The sequence below is a fragment of the Bubalus kerabau genome, chromosome 11 (genome assembly GCF_029407905.1).
Source record: "Bubalus kerabau isolate K-KA32 ecotype Philippines breed swamp buffalo chromosome 11, PCC_UOA_SB_1v2, whole genome shotgun sequence".
NCBI lineage: Eukaryota > Metazoa > Chordata > Mammalia > Artiodactyla > Bovidae > Bubalus > Bubalus kerabau.
In genome coordinates this window covers 66,203,140-66,224,909 of record NC_073634.1, presented here as the reverse complement: position 1 = coordinate 66,224,909, position 21,770 = coordinate 66,203,140, and the positions used below count along the sequence as shown (strand labels likewise).

General features: G+C 45.4%; 1 protein-coding gene across 1 annotated transcript in view; it reads right to left on the bottom strand.

The window, feature by feature from the left end:
• Positions 1-4,243: 4,243 nt before the first annotated feature.
• Positions 4,244-21,770, bottom strand: part of SLC1A4 (solute carrier family 1 member 4) — a 29,995-nt gene continuing 12,468 nt past the window's right edge. Inside the window, exons 2-8 of the mRNA XM_055540477.1 lie at positions 21,410-21,452; positions 19,408-19,470; positions 17,383-17,549; positions 11,087-11,320; positions 9,544-9,738; positions 9,111-9,245; positions 4,244-7,091 (exon numbers count right to left, since the gene is read on the bottom strand). Of these exons, the coding sequence (XP_055396452.1) occupies positions 6,863-7,091; positions 9,111-9,245; positions 9,544-9,738; positions 11,087-11,320; positions 17,383-17,549; positions 19,408-19,470; positions 21,410-21,452 (1,066 nt within the window). The 3' untranslated portion in view covers positions 4,244-6,862. The remainder of the gene's footprint in view (positions 7,092-9,110; positions 9,246-9,543; positions 9,739-11,086; positions 11,321-17,382; positions 17,550-19,407; positions 19,471-21,409; positions 21,453-21,770) is intronic.

The following is a 21,770-nucleotide window of genomic DNA, read 5'->3' as shown; positions in this document are numbered from 1 at the left end:
CAACTGACTTGTAACCCTGGTCACTTTTGTTGATATAAATGGAATAATGCCACACAGACCATTGTACTCTTTAGTGTCTGGATGCTTTCAGTCCTGGCCATTGTTGCTCTTGTTTCTGGAAGGACTGAATGGAGCGGATCACCACTCACAAGATCCGTTTGTTGTAAGATTGCTTCTCTTACATGGACACAGCTGGAGGTGAGGGAGGTCTGGGAGCAACCCAAAAAGGCAGCCCAGGGTGCTCTGTGGCCTAGAGAGATAAAGGGTGCATTGATGCCACAAAGTGCCTGGCAACAGACCCGGGGAAAGACACACCAACAGGAAAACTGACCTGACCAGGGAAGTTAATTAAGGAGATTCCTCTTAACCTCAACCTCATTGCCTCTGGGACTCATTAGCCACCACTTATTAAAAAGAAAAAAAAATTTTTTTTACAGGGCAGACATTTTCAACATGCTTTTTATTTGTTATTGTTCAGTTGCTCAGTTGTGTCCAACTCTTTGCCACCCCATGGACTGCAGCATGCCAGGCTTTCTTGTCCTTCACTATCTCCTGGAGTTTGCTCAAACTCATGCCCATTGAGTCGGTGATGCCATCCAACCATTTCATCCTCTGTCATCCCCTTCTCCTCCTGCCTTCAATCTTCCCCAACATCAGGGTCTTTTCCAATGAGTCGGCTCTTTGCATCAGGTAGCCAAAGTATTGGATCTTCAGCTTCACCATCAGTCCTTCCAATGAATATTCAGCATTGATCTCCTTTAGAATTGACAGGTTGGATCTCTTTGCTGTCCAAGGGACAGTCTTCACCAGCACCACAGTTCAAAAGCATCAATTCTTCCAACTTCTGAGGTCAGGGCTGCACAATACACAACTCCAGGGAGCATCGCGTACACAGAACACAATGTGCACCGTATCAGGCACGGATCCGCACAGTGCAGAGACCAGAATGTTAGCAGACTCAGTTGCCTGGATCCAGGCCACACTATAACTTAGCATGTGGTCTAGAGACCTAAACCTTCATCAGCTACACCTGTGTGGTGAAAAGTTCTTCAAATTAGTTAAGTGTTCTGGTTATCCACTATTAACCTAGAAATTCAATCCCCTCCACCCCGCCGCCCCCCTCCCCGCCACCACCAATAGGCTAAAATGACTGAATCTGTATCTGATGATAAAGAAGATCTTACATGGAATGTCCCTGGTAGTCCAGTGGTTAAGAATCTGACTTGCAATGCAGGGTATGTGGGTTCAATCCCTGACTGGGGAGCCAAGATCCCACATGCTGCAGAGTAACTGAGCCTGCATGCCACAACTAAGACCAACAAAGCAGCCAGATAAATAAATAAATGTTAAAAAAAAAAAAGAGAGAGAAAATATCTTACACGCTCTCCTGTGGGTGTGTGTGGAAAGGTGGGCAATGATTACACTTTTTTTTCCAAAGGTAATTTTTTTTTTTTTTTTTGCCATGCCCATTGGCACGTGAGATCTTGGTTTACGGGCTAGGGATCGAACCCACACCCCCTGCATCGGAAGTCCACCAGGGAAGTCCCAGTGATTTTAAACATCAGTTCTTTTTATCTGGGATGTATCTGTAAAAGAAAATATCTATATTTTCACTGGACAACCAGGGAAGTCCCAGTGATTTTAAACATCAGTTCTTTTTATCTGGGATGTATCTGTAAAAGAAAATATCTATATCTACAAATACAAAATATCCAGAATAGGCAAATCCATAGAGATAGAAAATAAATTAGTGGTTGTCAGAGATTCTGGGTTTCTTTTTGAGCTTATGAAAATCTTCTGGAATCAGATTGCGGTGATGGATGCACAACTCTCTGAATGTACTGAAAACTACTAAATCTTTAAAGAAGTGAATTTTATGGTGTGTGGATTATTAAAAAAAATTTTTTTAATTCTATTATTTTTTTTCAAAACATGAACAGACACTGAGTCTTCATTGACCTCAGGACATTTGCTGAAACTATTCCCCCCCCCCCCCCACAAAGAAGGACCATGTCTGAGCTTAATGCATGATTTTCTTTTTCCCCTAAAGGCAGAGCTAGGGGACAGTCATGAAGACCACACTAAGAATCCCAAAACTATCATCTCGGTCTTGTGTCACTCCAAATAATCCTAAATCTGCTAAAAATCTAGCTCAACACTCTTCTGTATATTGTTTGTAGAAAATAATGTAGGTTTGAGACTCTGATAAGAGAAAATTTAGGATACTCAGTTCCAACTCTGAAAAGATGGAAAACAGTGGGGATTATGGTGTTGTTTCTTCCCTTGAGATGGGAAAGTTTTCTTCCAAATGACTCAAGATTTCTCTCTTGTTATATGCTCCCTCAATTCTCATTCACTGAGAGCCTCAAGAAGGGGGCCCAGGGCCCATGGCCCTACAATTGGGAGGTAGACCAGAAGCCTGCCTTTGTGTCCCCTGAACATGAGGAAAAGGGGTTGAGCTTAGGCCAGGAGAGCAACTTCCTGTGTAGAAGGCAGGACCCTGCTGGAAGCAGCTGTCTGCATTCAGAGTTGCAACTTGGGAGGATAATAGTTGAAGGAAGGAAAGCCTGAGTTTTCTAGACGTGGCCTTCTGTTATGAATAAGGGACATTCACATGCATTCTGACAATCATTTATAAAGCCTGGTTTCTTTTAGGTAGTTATCCAAGTATTTTTAGCACAAATGTTCAAAATGGGCATGCTCTCATGCCACACAGGCACAGATCTGCAGAAAGGCCCACGAGTTGAACTAGATCTTCCTTTCTGTCTTTCCAAGCCAAACAAGGAAATGCCACTCATTGGGCCTGATGCAAAGGGCCACAGGCTGGGTGGGAAGCTTTCTTGCTGGTGTGTCTGATCTGAGAGCCAGCATGACAGAGGAACTTTCCTGGGCCAGGCACTCTTGAGCCTCTTACAGGTATCAACTCCTCTACTCTTCACAAGCCTCTCCACTGGCAGGATTATTATCCCCATTTTAAAGACAAATAGACTGAGGCACAGAGACATTATCATGCTCAGGGTCATACAGTAAGAAGTGGCAGAGCTGGGACTGGACACAGACAGTGCATATTCCTCCTTGCTGCATCATTCATGCATTCATGGTGTCACCAGATGTTCCTCTGTGCAGGCTTCAGTGACCCAATAGATCAGCACCCTCTCTTCTCCCCTGGGGAGAGGTGGCTTATGGAACTGCCATTCTTGATATGACATGAAAAGCTTAATCACTGAGTACTCACCCCAGTCTCCAAATACTCCACCCAGAGAATCAAGGGAGCTACACTTCAAGGTGGGAATCTATATGTCATTAGTAACAAGCCCAATCAGGCACTTGATCTGTGCAGGCTCTCCTCATCCCTTTGGGCCTTGCCCAGAAAGTAAAACTGGCTTCCATATTCTGTGGAGGGCTGGATATCTCCAGGTGAGAGCAGGGTTCTCTTCCTTCTGAGGGCCCAGGGTCTGGAAACTAAGGCTGTCATTGGGAGCTGGTGGGATAATCCTATTGTAAGAAGCTTCTAAATTTCCTAATAGTGCTGGGATGCAATGTCACTGAACATGTGTGCTCAGTCATTTCAGTCATGTCTGACTCTTTGCAACCCCATGGACTGTAGACCGCCAGTCTCCTCTGTCTATGGGATTCTTCAGGCAAGAACACTGGAATGGGTAGCCATGCCCTCCTCCAGGGGATCTTCCTGACCCAGGGATTGAACCCGAGTCTTTTATGTTTCCTGTGTTGGCAGCTGGGTGCTTTACCCCTAGCACCACCTGGAAAACCCCCACTGAACATGAGATGATATGAAAGAAGGTTCTGGGTATGTTAATGAGGATGGTAGGCACGGGCAACTGTTTTATGCAGGGACTTTCTCAGTGATTCTACAGATGGGGGCATTCTTCCAGCTTGGCTCTGGGCTTACACTAGATGGTCAATTAATACCTGTTGACCTTCTTGTCCTAACAAGGCTTGGCTTAATGGAGGTATGTGGCCAAACTACTCACTGTTTCAAGGGTCTGGCTAGGGTTGAGTGGGAGGAGCCCAGGAGCCTGGAGCTCACCACCACAAGCCACATCAGTGATGGTTCTGCAGCAGCTCTGCCACCTGAGTGGCCTGCCCTGCTACAGGGGGTCATGCTGGCTAAATGCAGCTAGAAAAATAACCCCTCAATTTGTCACCCACAGGCCATCCCCCGGAAGAACTCCACCAGTCAATGCAACTTCAAAACACAAGAAAAAAATAAAGGAACATCGGATTCTAGTAGAAATCCTGTATTCATTTTGAAGACTGCTATGTTTTAAGGCAAGTGTCACATATTGAAAAGAGATGAACAGCATTATGACAAGTTAGAGCAGGGGACACATCATCAGACAATGAGAGGGTGGCATTTTTCCCCAGCTGGCTCACTCCCAGTCTGATTCCTCTTTCGGACAGAAAAACAGGGAGAAACCAGGGAAAGGCGAGTGATCATCACAGGGGTTTTACATGGAAGCACCCTTCCCTAGGCCACGTGCTCCCCACACTGCACTCCCAGGTCCCGGAGAGACTGTGTGCAGCCCCTGGGTCAGACTGTCCATGTTTTGTGAAATTCACCTTTAGAAACAGGAAAATCAGGATGCCAAAGCCACACAACTTGCAGTTAATTCACCTCTGCCCCAAAATTCAAACTTGTTTGGACTGGAGCTAAAATACACAAACACACATGTAGATATAAATGCTAAACACATGTATGCCCCCCACATGCTACACATATGTGTGTACACACAGTTACATAGATGGGGAAGAGGGAAAGAGAAGATCTAGCGAAGGCTGAAAAATAATGAATGTTCACTTGCAGTTTGGAATCCAGCCATGTGATTATTTCTCCTTTAAAAATAGAAGGCATCAACAAGCCAGAGGGTAAAGGCCTCCATGTACTGCTGAGCCCAGCTCCTGGTCACTCCTGCTTCACAGGAGTGGCTTAGCTTGTTTTAAAGAGGGCTAGAGGGAGCACGGCCTGCCACCAGCTGGGTCTTCCCTGTGCCCCTTGGCTCTTCCCCACCACTTCTGCTCAGGCCCATGCCCCATAATTTTAAAACAGGGGAGCTTCACTGTCTCTGTCCCTCCCCCTATTCTGGCTGTGATGGGACATACACCATAATGGTGTGCTCCCCTTCTGCAGGGCTTGGGTGATAGCAACAGAGAAAACAGGGGAATGAGCAAGGCTGAAAGTTTGGGAGCTTGAATAATGGCCAGCGTGTGGTGGCAGAAACGTGCCTGGGTCTGGGAGTCACTGGGAGGCCAGGCACCCAAAAGTGGGCTGGGAGGTTAATTCACAAAAAGATGAAGGACAATAGGAAGAGGCTGCATTTGATGCTCACAAGAAACTTCCAAGAGCACAAGTGACGTGATAACAGTTGCTCCTGCACACAAAACAAAGCCCTGCTCATAAAAGCTGTCCTCCCAGGAGAAGGAGCCTCCCGGAGAGCGTAGGTATCACTTAGGTAACAGTGAGGAAGGTACGGGGTTAAGTGTTAGCACTTAATAGCCAAGATGCGAAATGATCATTTTCCACAGATTCACTCAGTTTGCCTCACCAGACTCCTCTGAGGTAGGTAAAAGGCAGGTGACATCAGCCCCATTTTACTGATGGGGTAGAGTGAGGCCCCAGGACTTGCTGTAGGTCACCCCACACATACACACCAACAACTACAGAGAAACAGCAGTCTTGTGCCCTTTAGGTCTTCCTTCCCTGCCCCTGGCAACACTGGTTCTCTCTATAAAGCCCCCTCTCCAACGTTCAACCTGAGTCAGTAGGAATCAGGTAGACCATTTGGCTGATAATTTTAAACTCTGATGTGCTGGAGGAAAGGGAAGCCAAGCCTATCAAAATCAGCCAAAGCCAGGACATCTGGCTTTACCCCAGTGAAGAGTGGGTTTGTGGTTTTTTAAAAAAATTTGTTTTGCTTTAAGGGAGGGTCTAGTTGGATTGAAATCTATTACTAGGCCAGTAAGGGTCCTGAATGTAATGACCATATCACACCTCCCCAGAGGCAGAGGCCCCTCTGTGGCCTGTTTGCCAAATCAGAGTGGAGGTGGATAAAGCTACAGTGTTGGCAGAAGTCCAGATCATGAAAGCAGAAAACTTTCCGGGGCTGGGGCCAGACTGGGGACAGTAGTGTATGTGTGTGTGCATATGTGAGTGTGTGTCCTTACCCGTCAGGCTGCTTCCCTTTCCCCTGCAGGCTACACTCCCCCTCCTTTCTCTGACCTCAGAATGTAATTGCTTACCTAATGCCGCTAACCCGAGACACCAGCGGTGCCAATACCATGGAGTATTTCTAACCTGATGGGCACGCAGCGCCTCCAGCCCAGTGAACCAGAAGCCAGCCATGCCTAGTCGGAGACTCTTAACACCTGAGTCCCAGCTCAGAGAATTCCAGCCAAGGACACGAATTTGGGGATTTTTCCAATTATTCTGGCTCACAAGGTGACAGATGACTGCCACCCGCCCAGGTCTGTCCAGGAAGTATCCGAATGCTGAACTTTCCTGGGTGCAATGAAATAACATGTGCATCTTCCAAGCTTTAACTGCCAGGTCTCTGTGAGCCTGTTACTCCCCACACTGGCAGCTCGAGGGTGTGTTTCCAGACAGAGCCAGGGTGCGCACAGTTGACCTGGACATGGTCGAGTGTCAAATGTCAGAGTGTCTTAGTCCTCAGGAGTCAGTTCCCACTGGGAAACCCAATGCCTGTGCTGAGAAGTAACCCTCACACCGGTGGCTGGGCCAGTGCATTGCTCGGGAGGTGAAAAGTCGGTGAGGGCGGTGCCAGGGCCAGGTGGCCAGACTGATGGGGTGGGCACCCCCGGTGCATGAGCTGGAAGCCCAGCCCCATCACAGAACCGACTCCTTGGACTCTGGGGTGCTGGCTGCTGGGCCGGTGGGGTTTGGGTGTGTCACCAGGGGTGACGTCTCCTCCTCCGACTTGGAGTTAGGGATGGCCTCCACTTTGACCTCGCTCAGCTCCTGCTCCCCTCTCTTCATCGCCTTCTGATTCAGGTGGTGGAGGATGCCTGCACCCAGGGCATCGCCCTCCACGTTCACCACGGTGGTGGTGCGGTCCCTGCAGGGAGAGAACAGGCAGGTGTTACAGTCGATGCCGCCTGGAGCCACCAGGGGGCAGACTCACTGCAGGCCGAGGTACCAGGAGGCTGTGACCCTGAGGGAGGGCAAGCTAAGGGTATGGGGTGCTGCTTGATGCTAAACTGATTTTCTCCAAATATTTTTCATTCTTATGCAACTAACAGACCCACTCATTGTAGAAAACTTGGGGAAAAGAGAAGTATAAAGGAAAAAACAAAAGTCACTCCCTGCCATCCTCTGCACCCCCGAGTGAACCAGTAGTGACATCTGGATCTGTTTCCTTCCAGAAATCTCCCTATGTGTACACTTCATGTGTGAGACATCGTCGTGTAAAAGTTATAAGTAACTGGAATGACGAGGGCTTCCCTGGTGGCTCAGATGGTAAAGAATCTCCCTGCAGTGCAGAAGACCTGGATTTGATCCCTGGGTTGGGAAGATCCCCTGGAGAAGGGAATGACAATCCACTCCAGTGTTCTTGCCTGGAGAATCCCCATGGACAGAGGAGCCTGGCAAGCTACAGCCCACGGGGTCACAAAGAGTCAGACACGACTGAGCGACTAAGTACCCACACACAATTGGGGTGATGGTGCAGATTCGGTCCTGGGTCCAGCTTCCCTCCCACTCACCGTTACCCGTGGGAACCTCCCTCCCAGTCTCGCGTCCACACTGCATCTCTACTGAACTGTAACCTTCATGTGCTTCCCACGGCTGTTGGCAAATACCACCTCACAGAGAACAGCACTGCCCTTTCCAGAAGCTTTGTCTTCCCAGAGCCCAACAACCAGCACCCCTCCCTGGGGCTCAGAGGAAGTATCATGCTCATTCTGAAGAAGGAGGGAAAATAGGAACTTGCCTGAGGTGCTGGAGAAGCTGAGAGTTATGGAATCAGAGGTTGTGGGTGGTGGGGGTCTCACCTGGGCAGCCCGCTTGGTGCCAGACCTCCCTTGTCCTGACCAAGCACCCCTTAAACGCCTGCCTTCCCCATGGAGGGGAGCCGGTGAGGAAGGAGGCGGGGCCTCTGACACTCTGCCCTGGTCCCTCTTACTCACCACCACAGGGACTGAGTCCCTCCGATGTGCTGTCTGAACACTGCACAGCACTGTTCAGCATCTCCAAAGCACTTTTCACCCTCAAGGAGCTCAAGGAATTCTGAGAAGTCCCTTCAAGTTTCCAGGGCTTAAAAATAAGGTTGGAACCCAGCACTCCTAACCACCGTGGGCAGATCCACCAGCCCAGGGCCAGGCTCTCGTGGTCAGGATATCCACACCCAGCTCTGACCAGCCTGGCCAGGAGCGTCTTCCCCAGTGCTGACTGAACGCTCTTCCATGTGCTGCGCATGAGCTAACTCACTTAGTCTCCACTACAACTCTGCTGTAAGGCTCTGTTCTTATCCCCTTTTCATAGACTAGCAGACTAAATCACAGACAGTTCATATCACGCTAGTAAATGATGTGAACCCAGGCTCCAGGGCTCGATTCTTTTTTTTTTTTTTTTTTTCAGGGCTCATTTCTTATTCACACGCTCTACCTACTGTCCAACATCAGTCCCTCACTGACCTTCCCTATGATACAGGTATTGTTTGTATCTGAGAAAAGTGTCATGGGACTCAAGGCAGCAACAATTAGAAACTTCTGCATCTTTACAGGACCCCTGGTGATGGTTACCGAGATCACAGCTCCTTTCTAACTCTGCCCCTGAGCCCAAGCCCAGGCATGTGCATTAGCAGCACTCATCTTTTCTCCCCTTACAGAAATCACTCCTTGGACATTCCAGGCCAAGGACAATCATTCCCAAAGATTCACTGCTCCAATGGTTATGACCCCTATGCAGCCAACAATCTCCACAGACGCTTGGGCCTCTGACTTTTCTGAATGTTCTAAGCAAGTTCTCAGTAATGGCATGTTTTAAGTTTCTCTGCATGCCCCAGGCCAGTGCCAAGCTCCTACAGAGCTCAATACAGACTTTCTTTTATTCAGTGCCCTTAAGACTTGCTACTTACACAATCCAGTCCACAGCCAGGATTAGAGAGAGGTCATGAGTGGGCAGCCCGATGGCCTCCAGGATAATGGCGATGGTGAGGACCCCTCCAGCGGGCACGCCTGCTGCTCCAACACTGGACGCCGTGGCCGTCACTCTAGGGGATGGGAGAGCAGGATCACTCACGAGCCCAGAGCACCGAGGGGACGTAGAGACATGCAGAACATGGCAGCCATGGCTTGGAACTGAAAACCACACAACCCTAGTCTGTCGACTGCACCCTTGAGAGAGGATCCACTTTCTTCAAGTAATGAATTCATGCTGTCCTCATTTACAAGCGAGATGCCCGAGTCATGGTAAGATTGTATTCAAGAAGTTTTTCAAAGGAAATCGCAATAAAAAAATCTCAAAGTTTAAACCAGGCCTAAAGGTGAAGGAAAGAATACGGAACTTACAGAATGGTGAAAATCTGTCCAGCTCTCAGCTCCACGTTGTTGAGCTGCGCAATGAACACTGCGGCCACACACTGGAAGATGGCTGCGCCATCCATGTTCACAGTGGCCCCAATGGGGAGAATGAACCGGCTGATCCTCTTGTCTACACCATTGTTTTCTTCAATGCACTTCATCATAGAGGGAAGGGTTGCCGAGCTGGGAAATGCAAACAACCAAATAAGAGAACAGTCCTTCGTGACCAGGCTAACCTATTACTCAGCTCAGACCCAGGAAGAGAGCAGTTAGCACCATCCTAGGTTATGGCACTCTCCCCTTGAAAGAAAAGAAAAATCAGAATTGTTGCAGAGTTTCTGTCACACATGGGGTTATGTCAATTGCTTTCCCGAAGTGTTCAAAATTGGGCTTTCTAGACTTAGTTACTTTTCACCTGGATACACCTGTTCCAGATTTCCCAAGAACCTCACATTGTCTCACAATGCTAAGTATTCTCAAGACAACAAAGAACTGTTTACTCTACACATGCATCTCCTCTCTTGAACATGTTCCCCTCCAAAAAGTAAAAGGCAAACTATGTTTTTTCTTCTATGCCAAGAAGCAGAAATGGCTCTGACAGGACTTCCCTGGTGGTCCAGTGGTTAGGGCTCTGGGCTTCCACTGCAGGGGACATGAGTTCAATCCCTGGTCAGGGAAGTTCCACATGCTGTGGGAGTGTGGCCAAAAAAAGAGAAGAAGAAATGGCTCTGAGACTTTGGAAAGAGGAACTGCCTCCCAAGATAATGAAGAGTAAGACCTGCTCCCCACAGTGGGTTCTGCAGACTCTGCAGCCTGTGGCTGGCATAGCTGAAGTAGGCTGGTTTCTGCCAAAGCTGGAGAAACTTACCTCCTTCATTCCTACCACACCACAACCCAGTCATAGACACTGCAGGGCAGGATGGTGGGAAACAGGCAGCAGAGAGGCAGAAACTAAATGTGTGAATCAAACAATGTGCCACCATCCTTTCAAAGTTTTCTTTGTATTTGGAAAGCCCAGTGTTTTTCTGGAAGAATATCAGCCATGACAAGGTCCATCTTTTGTGGTAAATTAGATAATCCCACAATATTGTGTACTCCTAGAGAGCTGAGCACACACCCCTCACCAGGATGCCTTATGTCTTGGTCTTATTTCCTAATTCACCCATCCAAAGGGAGAACTGAGCAGGTGTCATTCTAGAAACTTTCCTGCGATGCGTTTTGAGTCAAGTGGTTGTCTTCTTTTACTCAGGCTGAGGTCTAGTTAGGGTGAGGACCCACAGCTGGGTAAAATTATGATCTAACTGACCTCTAAGAAGCAAGAAGGAGAAGGGAATGAGGCAATCTCTCATTCTGGCAATCCTAAAAATCTACTTCCCTAAGAGCTATGGGGCTGGTGGTGCAAAAAAATCAGATGAAACCAATTTAGAATTTTCAAGAAACTAAAATTTGTCAAGATGCTAGCTGTGCATCCACCACGGGCTCATCTGGTTCCAAGCTCAAAGGCAGCCAAGGGCACCTGAAAGCCACTCACCTGGAGCAGGTGGCAAACGCTGTTGCAAACGGTGTGAGGAGGCCCAGGAGGAACCTGAATGGGTTTTTTCTTGTGAAGACAAAATAAATAAGTGGCAGAACAATTCCTCCGTGAATAAAATGGCCCAATATAGACGTGAAGATGTATTTCCCCAGGCTGGTCACCAGCATGATGATGTCCTTCATTTCTACAATCTTGCTTCCAACCAGGAACATGATGCCCACAGGTACGTACCTAGGATGTGAGCACAGGGCACAGGTAAGCAAGGGTGAGGATGCTGGGGCTGAGAGATGCAGGCCCTTCCTGACATGGGATTTGCGGACTCTCAACTAGGTGGTCTTCATCTCTCCCTGGGATGACTCTGAGAAATAGAAAAGGATGGGGGTATGCCATGCCCATTTTACAGGCCATGAAACTGAGTAAAATTAACAGGATCACTCATCGTGGGTGTGGAGTCAGGATGAGACCCAGACTTCTTTCCCCTTGGATATTGTATGTTCTTAACAGCTGGATGCTACCAACCACGTGGGCTCCCAAGTGGAAGGAACTCTTTGAGATTAAAGCCTCTGCGACTGTGGGCTTGACTTTCAGCTTTGCTCAGGCTTGCTCTGAGAACTCAGAAACACCAAAGACTAACACCTATGACATTTTGCAGAATTGCTGTGATACAGAATTGAGCCAAAGCTGGGACTTTTGTGAAGTTTCAAATTCTTTGTGGATTGGAAAACATGATTCCATGGGAGGAAGTCACTAACAATGACCTTCTGGGAATACTCTTGGAGCGTGAAGATTTTTTTTAATGGGCAGGTGGGAGGAAGAAAGGGAGGAAATGAACTATGGGAGCTACAAAGGACAAAAGTCTGCTGTTTTGAGCTTAACTGAGGAGGAATTTTAAAAATATTAAAAAGCAGAAACATTGCTGACAAAGGTCCATCTAGTCAAAGCTACGGTTTTTCCAGTGGTCATGTATGGATGTGAGAGCTGGACCATAAAGAGGCTGATTGCCGAAAAATTGATGCTTTTGAACTGTGGTGTTGGAGAAGACTCTTGAGAGCTCTTTGGACTCCAAGGAGATCAAACCAGTCAATCCTGAAGGAAATCAGTCCTGAACACTCATTGGAGGGACTGATGCTGAAGCTTCAATACTTTGGCCACCTGATGTGAAGAACTGACTCATTGGACTGACTGGTTTGAACTGGCTCATTGAACTGACTCCCTGATGCTGGGAAAGACAGAAGGCAGGAGGAGAAGGGGACGACAGAGGATGAGATGGTTGGATGGCATCAGTGACTCGTTGGACATGAGTTTGAGTAAGCTCTGGGAGTTGGTGATGGACAGGGAATCATGGCATGCCACAGTCCATGGGGTCGCAGAGTTGGACATGACTGAGCGACTGGACTGAGCTGAAGATGAATTTTATAACTATTGACTTTATTTATAAATTTTAATTATATAGACAATAATGTCACACGGTTCAAATTTCAAAGGATACAAAAGGATGCAGTCTACCTGCCACCTCTGTCCTCCCAAGTACCAGGTTTCCTTCCAAGGAGAGATAGCCAGTGTCACTGGTTTCTTAAGACTTCTTCCCAGAGGTATTCTAAGAAGTATTATTATTTTTAAATCCTATAGTAATACAAAAATATATTCTCCTTTCAAAAAATTAAAACATGATTGCTAAGACCAAAATCTTTAGGCCCTATCCTCAAGCCAGCCCTCTCCTCTGGTAACCAGTCCCACTTCCTATTCTTTTAGATACATGTGTTTAAATCTGCATGTGTTTTTTAAACTCCCCATTATGTCTTTGAGACCTTTTCATATCAATACATAGACATCTACCTCATTCTGGTCTTTTTTTTTAATCATGGTAAAGTATGCATAACATAAAACTGACCATATTAACCATTTTAAGTGTACAGTTTGGTGACATCAGTATATTCAAAGTCTTGTGCAACTTTCACCGCTGTCCATCTCCAGAACTCTCTCATCATTGCAAACAGAAACTCTGTATTCAATCAATAATAACCCCATGTTCCCCCTCACTGCTGCTTTCAGAGACCACTGTTCTACTTTCAGTCTCTATGAATTTGACTATTCAAGGTGCCCTTATAAATGGAATAATACAATTTTAGCCCCCTTGTGTCTGGCTTATTTCACTTGCGGCTTCCCTGGTGGCTCAGACAGTAAAGAATCAGCCTGCAATGCAGGAGACCCAGGTTTGATCCCTGGGTCAGAAAGATCCCCTGAAGGAGAGCATGTCAACCCATTCATGTCTTTAAGGTTCCTCTATATTATAGCACTTTTCAGAATTTCACTCCTTCTTAAGGCTGAATAATATTCATTGTATGCATATCCCACATTTTCCTTATCCATTCAATTTGTCAATGGACATTTGGGTTGATCCCACCTTTATCTCATTCTTTTAAAATAGCATCCTCAGAACTACACTATAGATTATTTGCATTGCCCTACTGATGAGCATTTAAATTATTCCCAGGTTTTCATCACCACACAGAACACTGCAAACAGGCCTCTTTGTGCCCACATGCCTATTTTCTCCAGGTAGAGACACCATGAAGTGGGGCTACTGAGTCATGGGGTGTGTTTTAAAGTTTAGTAGATCCTGACCAATTGTTCTCCAATGTGGCTGTTCTATCATGTTCCCAGTGCTTCTAGGAGAAGAATCCTTTTCCTGCACCACTGCTGCTGCTAAGCCGCTTCAGTCGTGTCCGACTCTGTGCGCTCCATAGACGGCAGCCCACCAGGCTCCCCCATCCCTGGGATTCTCCAGGCAAGAACACTGGAGTGGGTTGCCATTTCCTTCTCCAGTGCATGAAAGTGAAAAGTAAAAGTGAAGTCATTCAGTCGTGTCCAACTCTTAGCGACCCCATGGACTGCAGCCCACCAGGCTCCTCCGCCCATGGGATTTTCTAGGCAAGAGTACTGGAGTGGGGTGCCACTGCCTTCTCCCCCTGCACCACTGGTTCTAATCCAATGATGATTTTGTCCCCAGGGGACATTAAGTAATACCTGGAGACAGTTTTGGTTGTCACAGCTTTGATAGGGGGTGCTATTGGCATCTAGGGGCTACAGGCCAAGGATATGCCTAAATAACTACGGCGCACAAGACAGCCCCCACAACAAAGAACGTCAATAGTGCTGCTAATAAAGGGTACATTGTACAGCACAATAGCCAAAATACTGGGAAGATAGCCAGTATTTTATAGTAACCATGCATGGAATATAATCTATAAAGACTTTGAACCGCCATGCTATATACCTGAAACTAGTATAACATCATAAATCAACTATTAGTGATTAAGTGAAACTCACTCAGTCGTGCCCAACTCTTTGCAACCCCATGGACTATTCTTCAGACCAGAATACTGGAGTGGGTAGCTGTTCCTTTCTCCAGGGGATCTTCCCAACCCAGGGATCAAACCCAGGTCTCTTGCATTGCAGGAGGATTCTTTACCAGCTGAGCCACCATGGAAGCCCTAAATCAACTAAATCAACTATATCTCAATAAAAAAGAAACAGGTTTTTAGTGTTGAAAGTGGGAAATACAGAAAAATGAAAATAAAAATTCCTCAAATTCCAAAGGAAAAAAAAAAATAGTGCTGCAGTGACTTCACCCTTATCGAGTGCGTGACAGAACCAAGCTTTCATTTCCCTAATTTCTAATAAATTGGCCATCCCTTAAAACGTTTGTTGGTCATTCAGGTTTCCTCTTCTATGCATTCCCTGCTCGTTTCCTTTGTTCGTTGTCTACGAGTTTATTCAGTCTTTTTTTTCTTTTTCAGTAGTCAGGGCTCTTTATATTAGTTCTTCTCAAATTATCTTTGGTGAAAGACTGGTTCATTTCTACCTAGTTGGTCATGGGCCAGCATTCTTAGAAAAGACACATGCACACACACAAAAATAGAACAATAATCATGGCTTGGATGCTGAAGAATATGAAACTGCTATAAAAGATTTTTAACTCTTATTCTCAAGTTCTCTGTTAATTTCACTACAGAAAGATGAACATTTTGTGAACTTGTACCAGTCCTTTCAATCCCAATGCTTTGAGTGTGAGTGTGTTTGTGTGTGTATAGAGACTATATGTAAATATATATCACTTTTTTTCAATAACTGTCTTGTCTTATAACCTCATCCAAGGTTTCCTTTGCATGCAAACATTTTTATATTCTGGTGGAATCAAATTTAGCATCTTTTTATGGCTTTTCCTTTCAGTATTTTGTGTAGGAGGACTTTCTCTACCCCTGTATTTTTTTCTAATACTTTCAGAGGACTCCCTTCCCTCCTTCCTCCCTGGACAGTTTAATGCATGGGTTGGCACCATGAGTTTTACTGGAATACAGCCAAGTTCATTGATTTATAAATTGCCTATGACTGTTTTTGTCCTGGGGTGGCAGCACTGGCAGCTATGACAGAGACCACATGCCTGCAAGGTTTGCTGACCATCTACTGAGAAATTATTTCTATGAACAGTACAGGCTAGGCAGGTGCCTGATATATAGTAGCAAAGAAAGAGCTGCTACTGAAGACCCTCCCACACCTGGGGGAGATCCTTTAATCAGTTATGTGTGTGTACTTGTATATGTTCTAGTTAATAAGTCATGTCAGACTCTTTCGGGATCCCATGGACTGTAGCCTGCCAAGCTCCTCTGTCCATGGAATTTTCCAGGCAAGAATACTGAAGTGGGTTGCCATGGCCTCCTCCAGGGGATCTTCCCGACCCAGGGATCGAACCTGTGTCTCCTGCTTTGCAGGCAGATTCTTTACCACCGAACCACCAGGGAAGCCCTTTAATCAGTTAAGGCATCCTAAACCCCAGTTCTGTGTGGGATGCACTTTCTGGGCAACAGATATCCTACTGCAGTTAAGACACTCAGCCGGGTCTGCCTTTCCAAATGTCTGCTTCTGTAACTAACACGTCATGTTGAAGGAATGACTGTAAATTGGTTTCAGATTGAAAACAAATGTTTTCACACAGGAACATCACTTTCCTGCACAGTTTCCTTTAATCCAACCTTTGGGAGGATTTCAGACTGAAAAAAATAAGCCAGGGAAAGAACCTGACAGGATGAAAATGCTTTTTCCTTTCTGGGAATATTTTTCTCCCCAGAACAACAGGAGTCATATGAAGTGTCATGTTTCTGATGCAGACTCAGACTCTGGAGTTTGGGGCTGAGCAAGAAAACTCGGTCAAGCAGGATAAACTCTACTAGTGGAGGCTCTGAACTTGGCTTCCCAACCAATCTCAAGCTTTCCTACCAAATTCCAGGCTTCTCCTTAAAATCAGTCCAGCTGCCATCCCAGTATCATCTGAGAGAGAGACATCCTAGGATATTTAAGGGTTGACAATAAGGAACAAGTTTTGTGTATGAAAAGATAAACTAGTGTCTCAGCAACGAGTGGGTAGAAACTAAAACCCACAAAGTCTGGCTTCAGTAAAACAGCAGGATAAAGCTTACTGAAGCATTGGCATTGGAATTGGTATGATTTCTGAGAAGTTACTTTGAGAGATCTTGTCAAATTTTTCCTTGTTAGCCAGAAGTCAGTCTGGTGGTTTTTATTAAACAAGTACCGTTTCATTGCTATTATATAAAGAGACATTCATGTAAAGACCATTCCAAGTTTACCTGTACATATGGGCTAAAGATGGATTTGTTCTCCATGTTGTAATACTATAGTAAGGGGCCCTTCATGGCACCCCACTCCAGTACTCTTGCCTGGAAAATCCCATGGACAGAGGAGCCTGGTAGGCTGCAGTCCATGGGGTGGCTAAGAGTCGGACACGACTGAACGACTTCACTTTCACTTTTCACTTTCATGCATTGGAGAAGGAAATGGCAACCCACTCCAGTGTTCTTGCCTGGAGAATCCCAGGGACGGGGGAGCCTGGTGGGCTGCCATCTATGGGGTCGCACAGAGTCGGACACGACTGAAGCGACTTAGCAGCAGCGGCGGCAAAGAGAAATAAGCCCTATTTTATATGGAATTCATTGCCCCACAAGATATGGCAAGAATAATGGTGAGACTCATCGATAAATCATCAATGACAGAACCCCAGGGGTCACTGTGGGTGACAAGCAAGTGACCATTAACCATGGTACATGCTTACTTCTCTGAGATCCTTCAACCCTTGTACCAAGACTGGTCGTGGTACATCATCCACAGACAGCACTGGGCCGGGTGGCCCCACGGGGTGACCTAGAACAGCTAAGTGGGGTTCTTTTCTGGATGGCAGGAGAAATGAGTGAGAGAGTGGGTGGTAGGGTGACACTCACCACATAATCCATGACACCAGCACCATGGTCGCCTCATTGAAGGCATTGAAAAAACGAATGAGCTCTTCTCCTTCAGAGCCGAGTTTCTTCAGGGCCACTCCTAATACCAGGGCAAAAAGGACCAATCCTAAAATGTTCATCCCTTCAATTTCGGTGCCAATGGGGATCTGTAGGATCAGAGGGAACACAGGGTCTAAGTTTACAACAGATGAGTGAGGACTAAAGAATGCATTTGCTCAGGTCTCCGTCAGACTGAAACAGTGTGCCCAGAAAGAGGACAGGCTCATATTTCCTCTAACACTCAGTGATTTCACAGATCAAGGGGCCAGAAACTCAAGGGGAGATGGAGTCTCAGGATTTGGAAAGTCAACAAACAGGATTTTCACCTACTTATTAACTGTGAAAGCTTTGGGAATGGGCACAGGTTGAAGCAGAAAGTACTGAGCCTCTCCTCACTGGATGTGCTCAGGTAGAGGTTGGACAATCATTTCAAAGGGTTGCTTTCAAAAGACAGGGCTTCCCTTGTGGCTCAGTTGGTAAAGAATCTACCTGCAATGCGGGAGACCTGGGTTCGATCCCTGGGTTGGGAAGACCCCCGGAGAAGGGAAAGGCTACCCGCTCCAGTCTTCTGGCCTAGAGAATCCCATGGACTACAGTCCATGGGGTTGCAAAGAATCAGACACGACTGAGCGACTTTCACTTCACTTCACTTTAAAAGACAAGCTGATTGGTGAAAAGGTCCTTCAGATCAAGAGTCAATGATTGTAAGGAATTCCCTGATGGTCTACTGATTAGGATTCAGTGCTTTCACTGCTGTAGGCCCCGGTTCAATCCCTGGTCAGGGAACTAAGATCCCATAAGCCTCAAGGGTGTGGCAAAAAAAAAAAAGTCAGTGATTCTATCTTTGGCTACTAATTCTTTGTTGCTAGGTTCTTACCATAGTCTCCTCACTGACAAATTTCAAAAATGATGTTCAGAATCAATATGGATATTTTCAGGATATTCTTTCCTAAATCACCAACTTAAAATGTATAAATATAATGTGTTATTTTTTTCCCAGCAGTACTGAATCTCACTTCTGTAAGCATATATGTTAGACTAACATTTTATTCCATCACAACACATTATGAAATTCTGAATAGGAAACTTGTCAGTGTGGTAAAAACTGAAAGAGCATTTTTACCATCATTCTAGTCTGAGCTCTAGTCCTGGCGATATTAACTTCTCTGAGCTTCAGATGCTTCATCTGCAAGATGAAGTGAAAGGGACTAAATTATTAGCTTTCAAATTTTTTTTTAAAAAAAGTAGAACTTTTCCTTCAACCAAAAACAGGCTGGTAGAAGTCAGAGCCACTTAGCCCTGGGGAGGTGTATGGGGGATGGGGGAAGGGCAAAGTTCCTCCTTCTTCCCATGGCAGCTTCATAGCTGGACTAAATAATCCCTGAGGTCCCTTGTCCCTTTCAGCTCCAGCATGAAGGCTAGGACTTAGCTCAGTGTCTGGTAAACAACAGGTACTCAAGGGACTTCCCTGGTGGTCTAGTGGTTACTCTGTGCTTCAGCTACAAGGGACTCAAGTTCAATCCCTGGTCAGGGAACTAAGATTCCCACATACATGCCTTGTGGTGTGTCCAAAACAAAACAAAACAAAACCAACACACACACAACAACAAAAGAAACAACAGGTACTCAAAACATACTTGAGAATGAATGATGGTTATAGTGAGTGAAACCCCTAAGACAAATTCTATGTGCAAGGGTAGGTTAAATGACCTATTATTTATATTTCAGAAAAACAGAAGGGATGTTACACAATTTTTTTTAAGAAAGGGGACATTAGTTTCAATTCAATGAAATGGACATCCTAAAGATGGTAAACGGCCCAAAGAGCAAACCTAAACTGTGTGATTCAAACCCCAGTCTTCAGTCCTGCTGAGAAAAAAAATAAGCATCATGCATGCTCCTTGAGTTCAGAAGCATTATTTGTGTTACAGAATTTGTCGTAAGTGATCTCACAAAAACCCTTACTTTTTCAACGGTCACGTTTCCAGCGCTCGTGCTGTAGGTCACTTCTCTGTAGTCAGTTGCATACTGTGAGCGAGAGAAAGAAAACCCTGTTAGTTCACAGCTGAAGACCTTTCCCAAGAGGAATCCAGAGGACTGCTGGGCCTCTTGCTACTTTGTTGTTCTTCTCTCCAGGTCTGCTGGCATTCCTCACTTGCTTGGCCGGACAAGGGCCTCTGAGGACTGTACCAAAGTCACTTAAGATCAGGGCAACATGCATTCTAGGAGACCGCTGATTATTTAGGAACCCAAGGGAATGGAGAGAATTTCCTCGGTCCCCAGACTCTGGCTTGGAGAAGGTCTGTACAATTTCAAGCTGATATCATAAATGGCTGAGAATTCATATTATTTGGAGAAACTTGATATTCATTCCATAATACTAAAGTTCATTTTTTTGATGTGCCCTTTTATTTTCATTCATTTATTTATGCTCCACTCTGTTCCAAAACTTACTTGAGCTTGACTGCTTTTCAGCATCTAATACGCCTTCAGCCCTTCACTCCTCAAAACAAAGGATGGGGGGCAAGATGGTGTTTTTTGGCTGAGTCTTCTGGGACACCCACTCATCAGAGGGGAACTATCTTTCCAACTCTGGTCCTGTGGTTGACTTCACACACTTCTGCCTGACACACACAGGTGTCTCCCTGCAGCTGTGTGCACTAACGTTTAGTGGACTCTGTTATATGACACCCTTCCTTCACCCTTCTAAGGACACAAGGCTTTTGAACTGTTAAAAAGGGGCCCGTTAGGCCCAGAGGCATCTGCTTTGAACCTGCCTTTAAAGAGTTCTGGTCTCTCTCATCTTTGACTTATCAAGCTTTCAGACAGGCAGAGATGGTCAGCTGTCCTGTGATTAAGGGTGGCAGGGGATACAAAAGCCACCCCACACCTTCCGTGGCAGGCACCGAAAGCCATGACACTTTTCATTTTTCTCTTATCTTCTATCTCACATTATACATAAAAGCCACGGTTGTATTTATACCCAGGGTTTTTTTGTTTGTTTTTTTAAAGAGCAAGACTGAGTGGAAACTGAAAAGACAGTGTGTGAAAAAGGCAATCAGTTTAGTCCATCTAATCTAGACCTTTATATTCCTTCTCTGTGTAAAGCTTGGCTGTAGGAACATTACATTCAGGATTGCTAAAGTAAGGGGAAAACTAGAAACAGCCATCCACATGGGACTGATTGAGTAAAATTATGACATGTTCATACTACAGCCAATAACTTATGCAGAAAGATATTTACCGACATGAGAAAATGTTCACAATAAGAGCTGGTTACTGAAAAATAGTGTATACATAATAACAATGTATGTAGTATAATTATTTTAAAATCTTGTGTGCGTGTGTGTCTGTGTGCAGATGCATACACACATGTATAGAAAAAACATACCAGAAAGATGATAACAAATGTTAATGGGTAGCTCTAGGTAGTGATTATGGTGATTTTTATTTCCTTCTATTGTTTTGTACTTTAATTTTTTTTTGCAAGGAGCATATATTATATTTATAATCAGAAAAAAAAATAAAAATGCATTAAAAAAAAAATTCTAGGGAATTCCCCTGGCAGTCTAGTGGTTAGGATTTAGCACTTCCACTGCCATGGCCCAGGTTCAATCCCTGGTCTGGGAACTAAGATCCCACAGGCTGTGCAATGCGGCCAAAAAACTTAAAAAGATTAAAAAAAATTAAAATTCTAAAATATTTAATAGCTCCATAAAACATGATTTGAGGGTACTAGGTGATGCGAAAACATGCTGGAACTAGTGGGATATTTTGGACAATTTTTTTGTTTCTTGTTGTTTTTTTTGTTTTCACTCCAGGGGCCCATCTATAAAAATTTAGGCCAATGATACTAAGTGCACACAACCCTCCTCATTCCACCTTACCTAACTCTATAGCAGTAATTTATATGCTATAAACATATAACACCCAAAGTTTCCTATTTTTAGCAAAGCATCAAGCTTACCGTCCGGAAAGCTGCAACCACAAGATTTGAAGGAAACAGGTTTCTGTTGGAAAAGAAAGCACTTTGTCAGTATCCTTAAAATTTGCCATTCAACATGTTCACTTTAAGATGCCCACACCTGACAGCCTAACACACAGGGTTCCCTCTCTCCCCACGTCCTACAGTTATTGCCATCTTCTGCTTGATCCAAGTACTCAACTGTGCCTTGGCTGAAGGGTCACAACAGAGACTCTGAAGCACTGATCTCTATCCTCATCTCCCTCATGGTACCCTTGATATTTAGCTGTGTCCAAGCAAACCAGAATAATTGCATCACTTTCCTTTCCCCTGGTGGCTAGGCCCTAGGGCAGTGGTTTTCAGT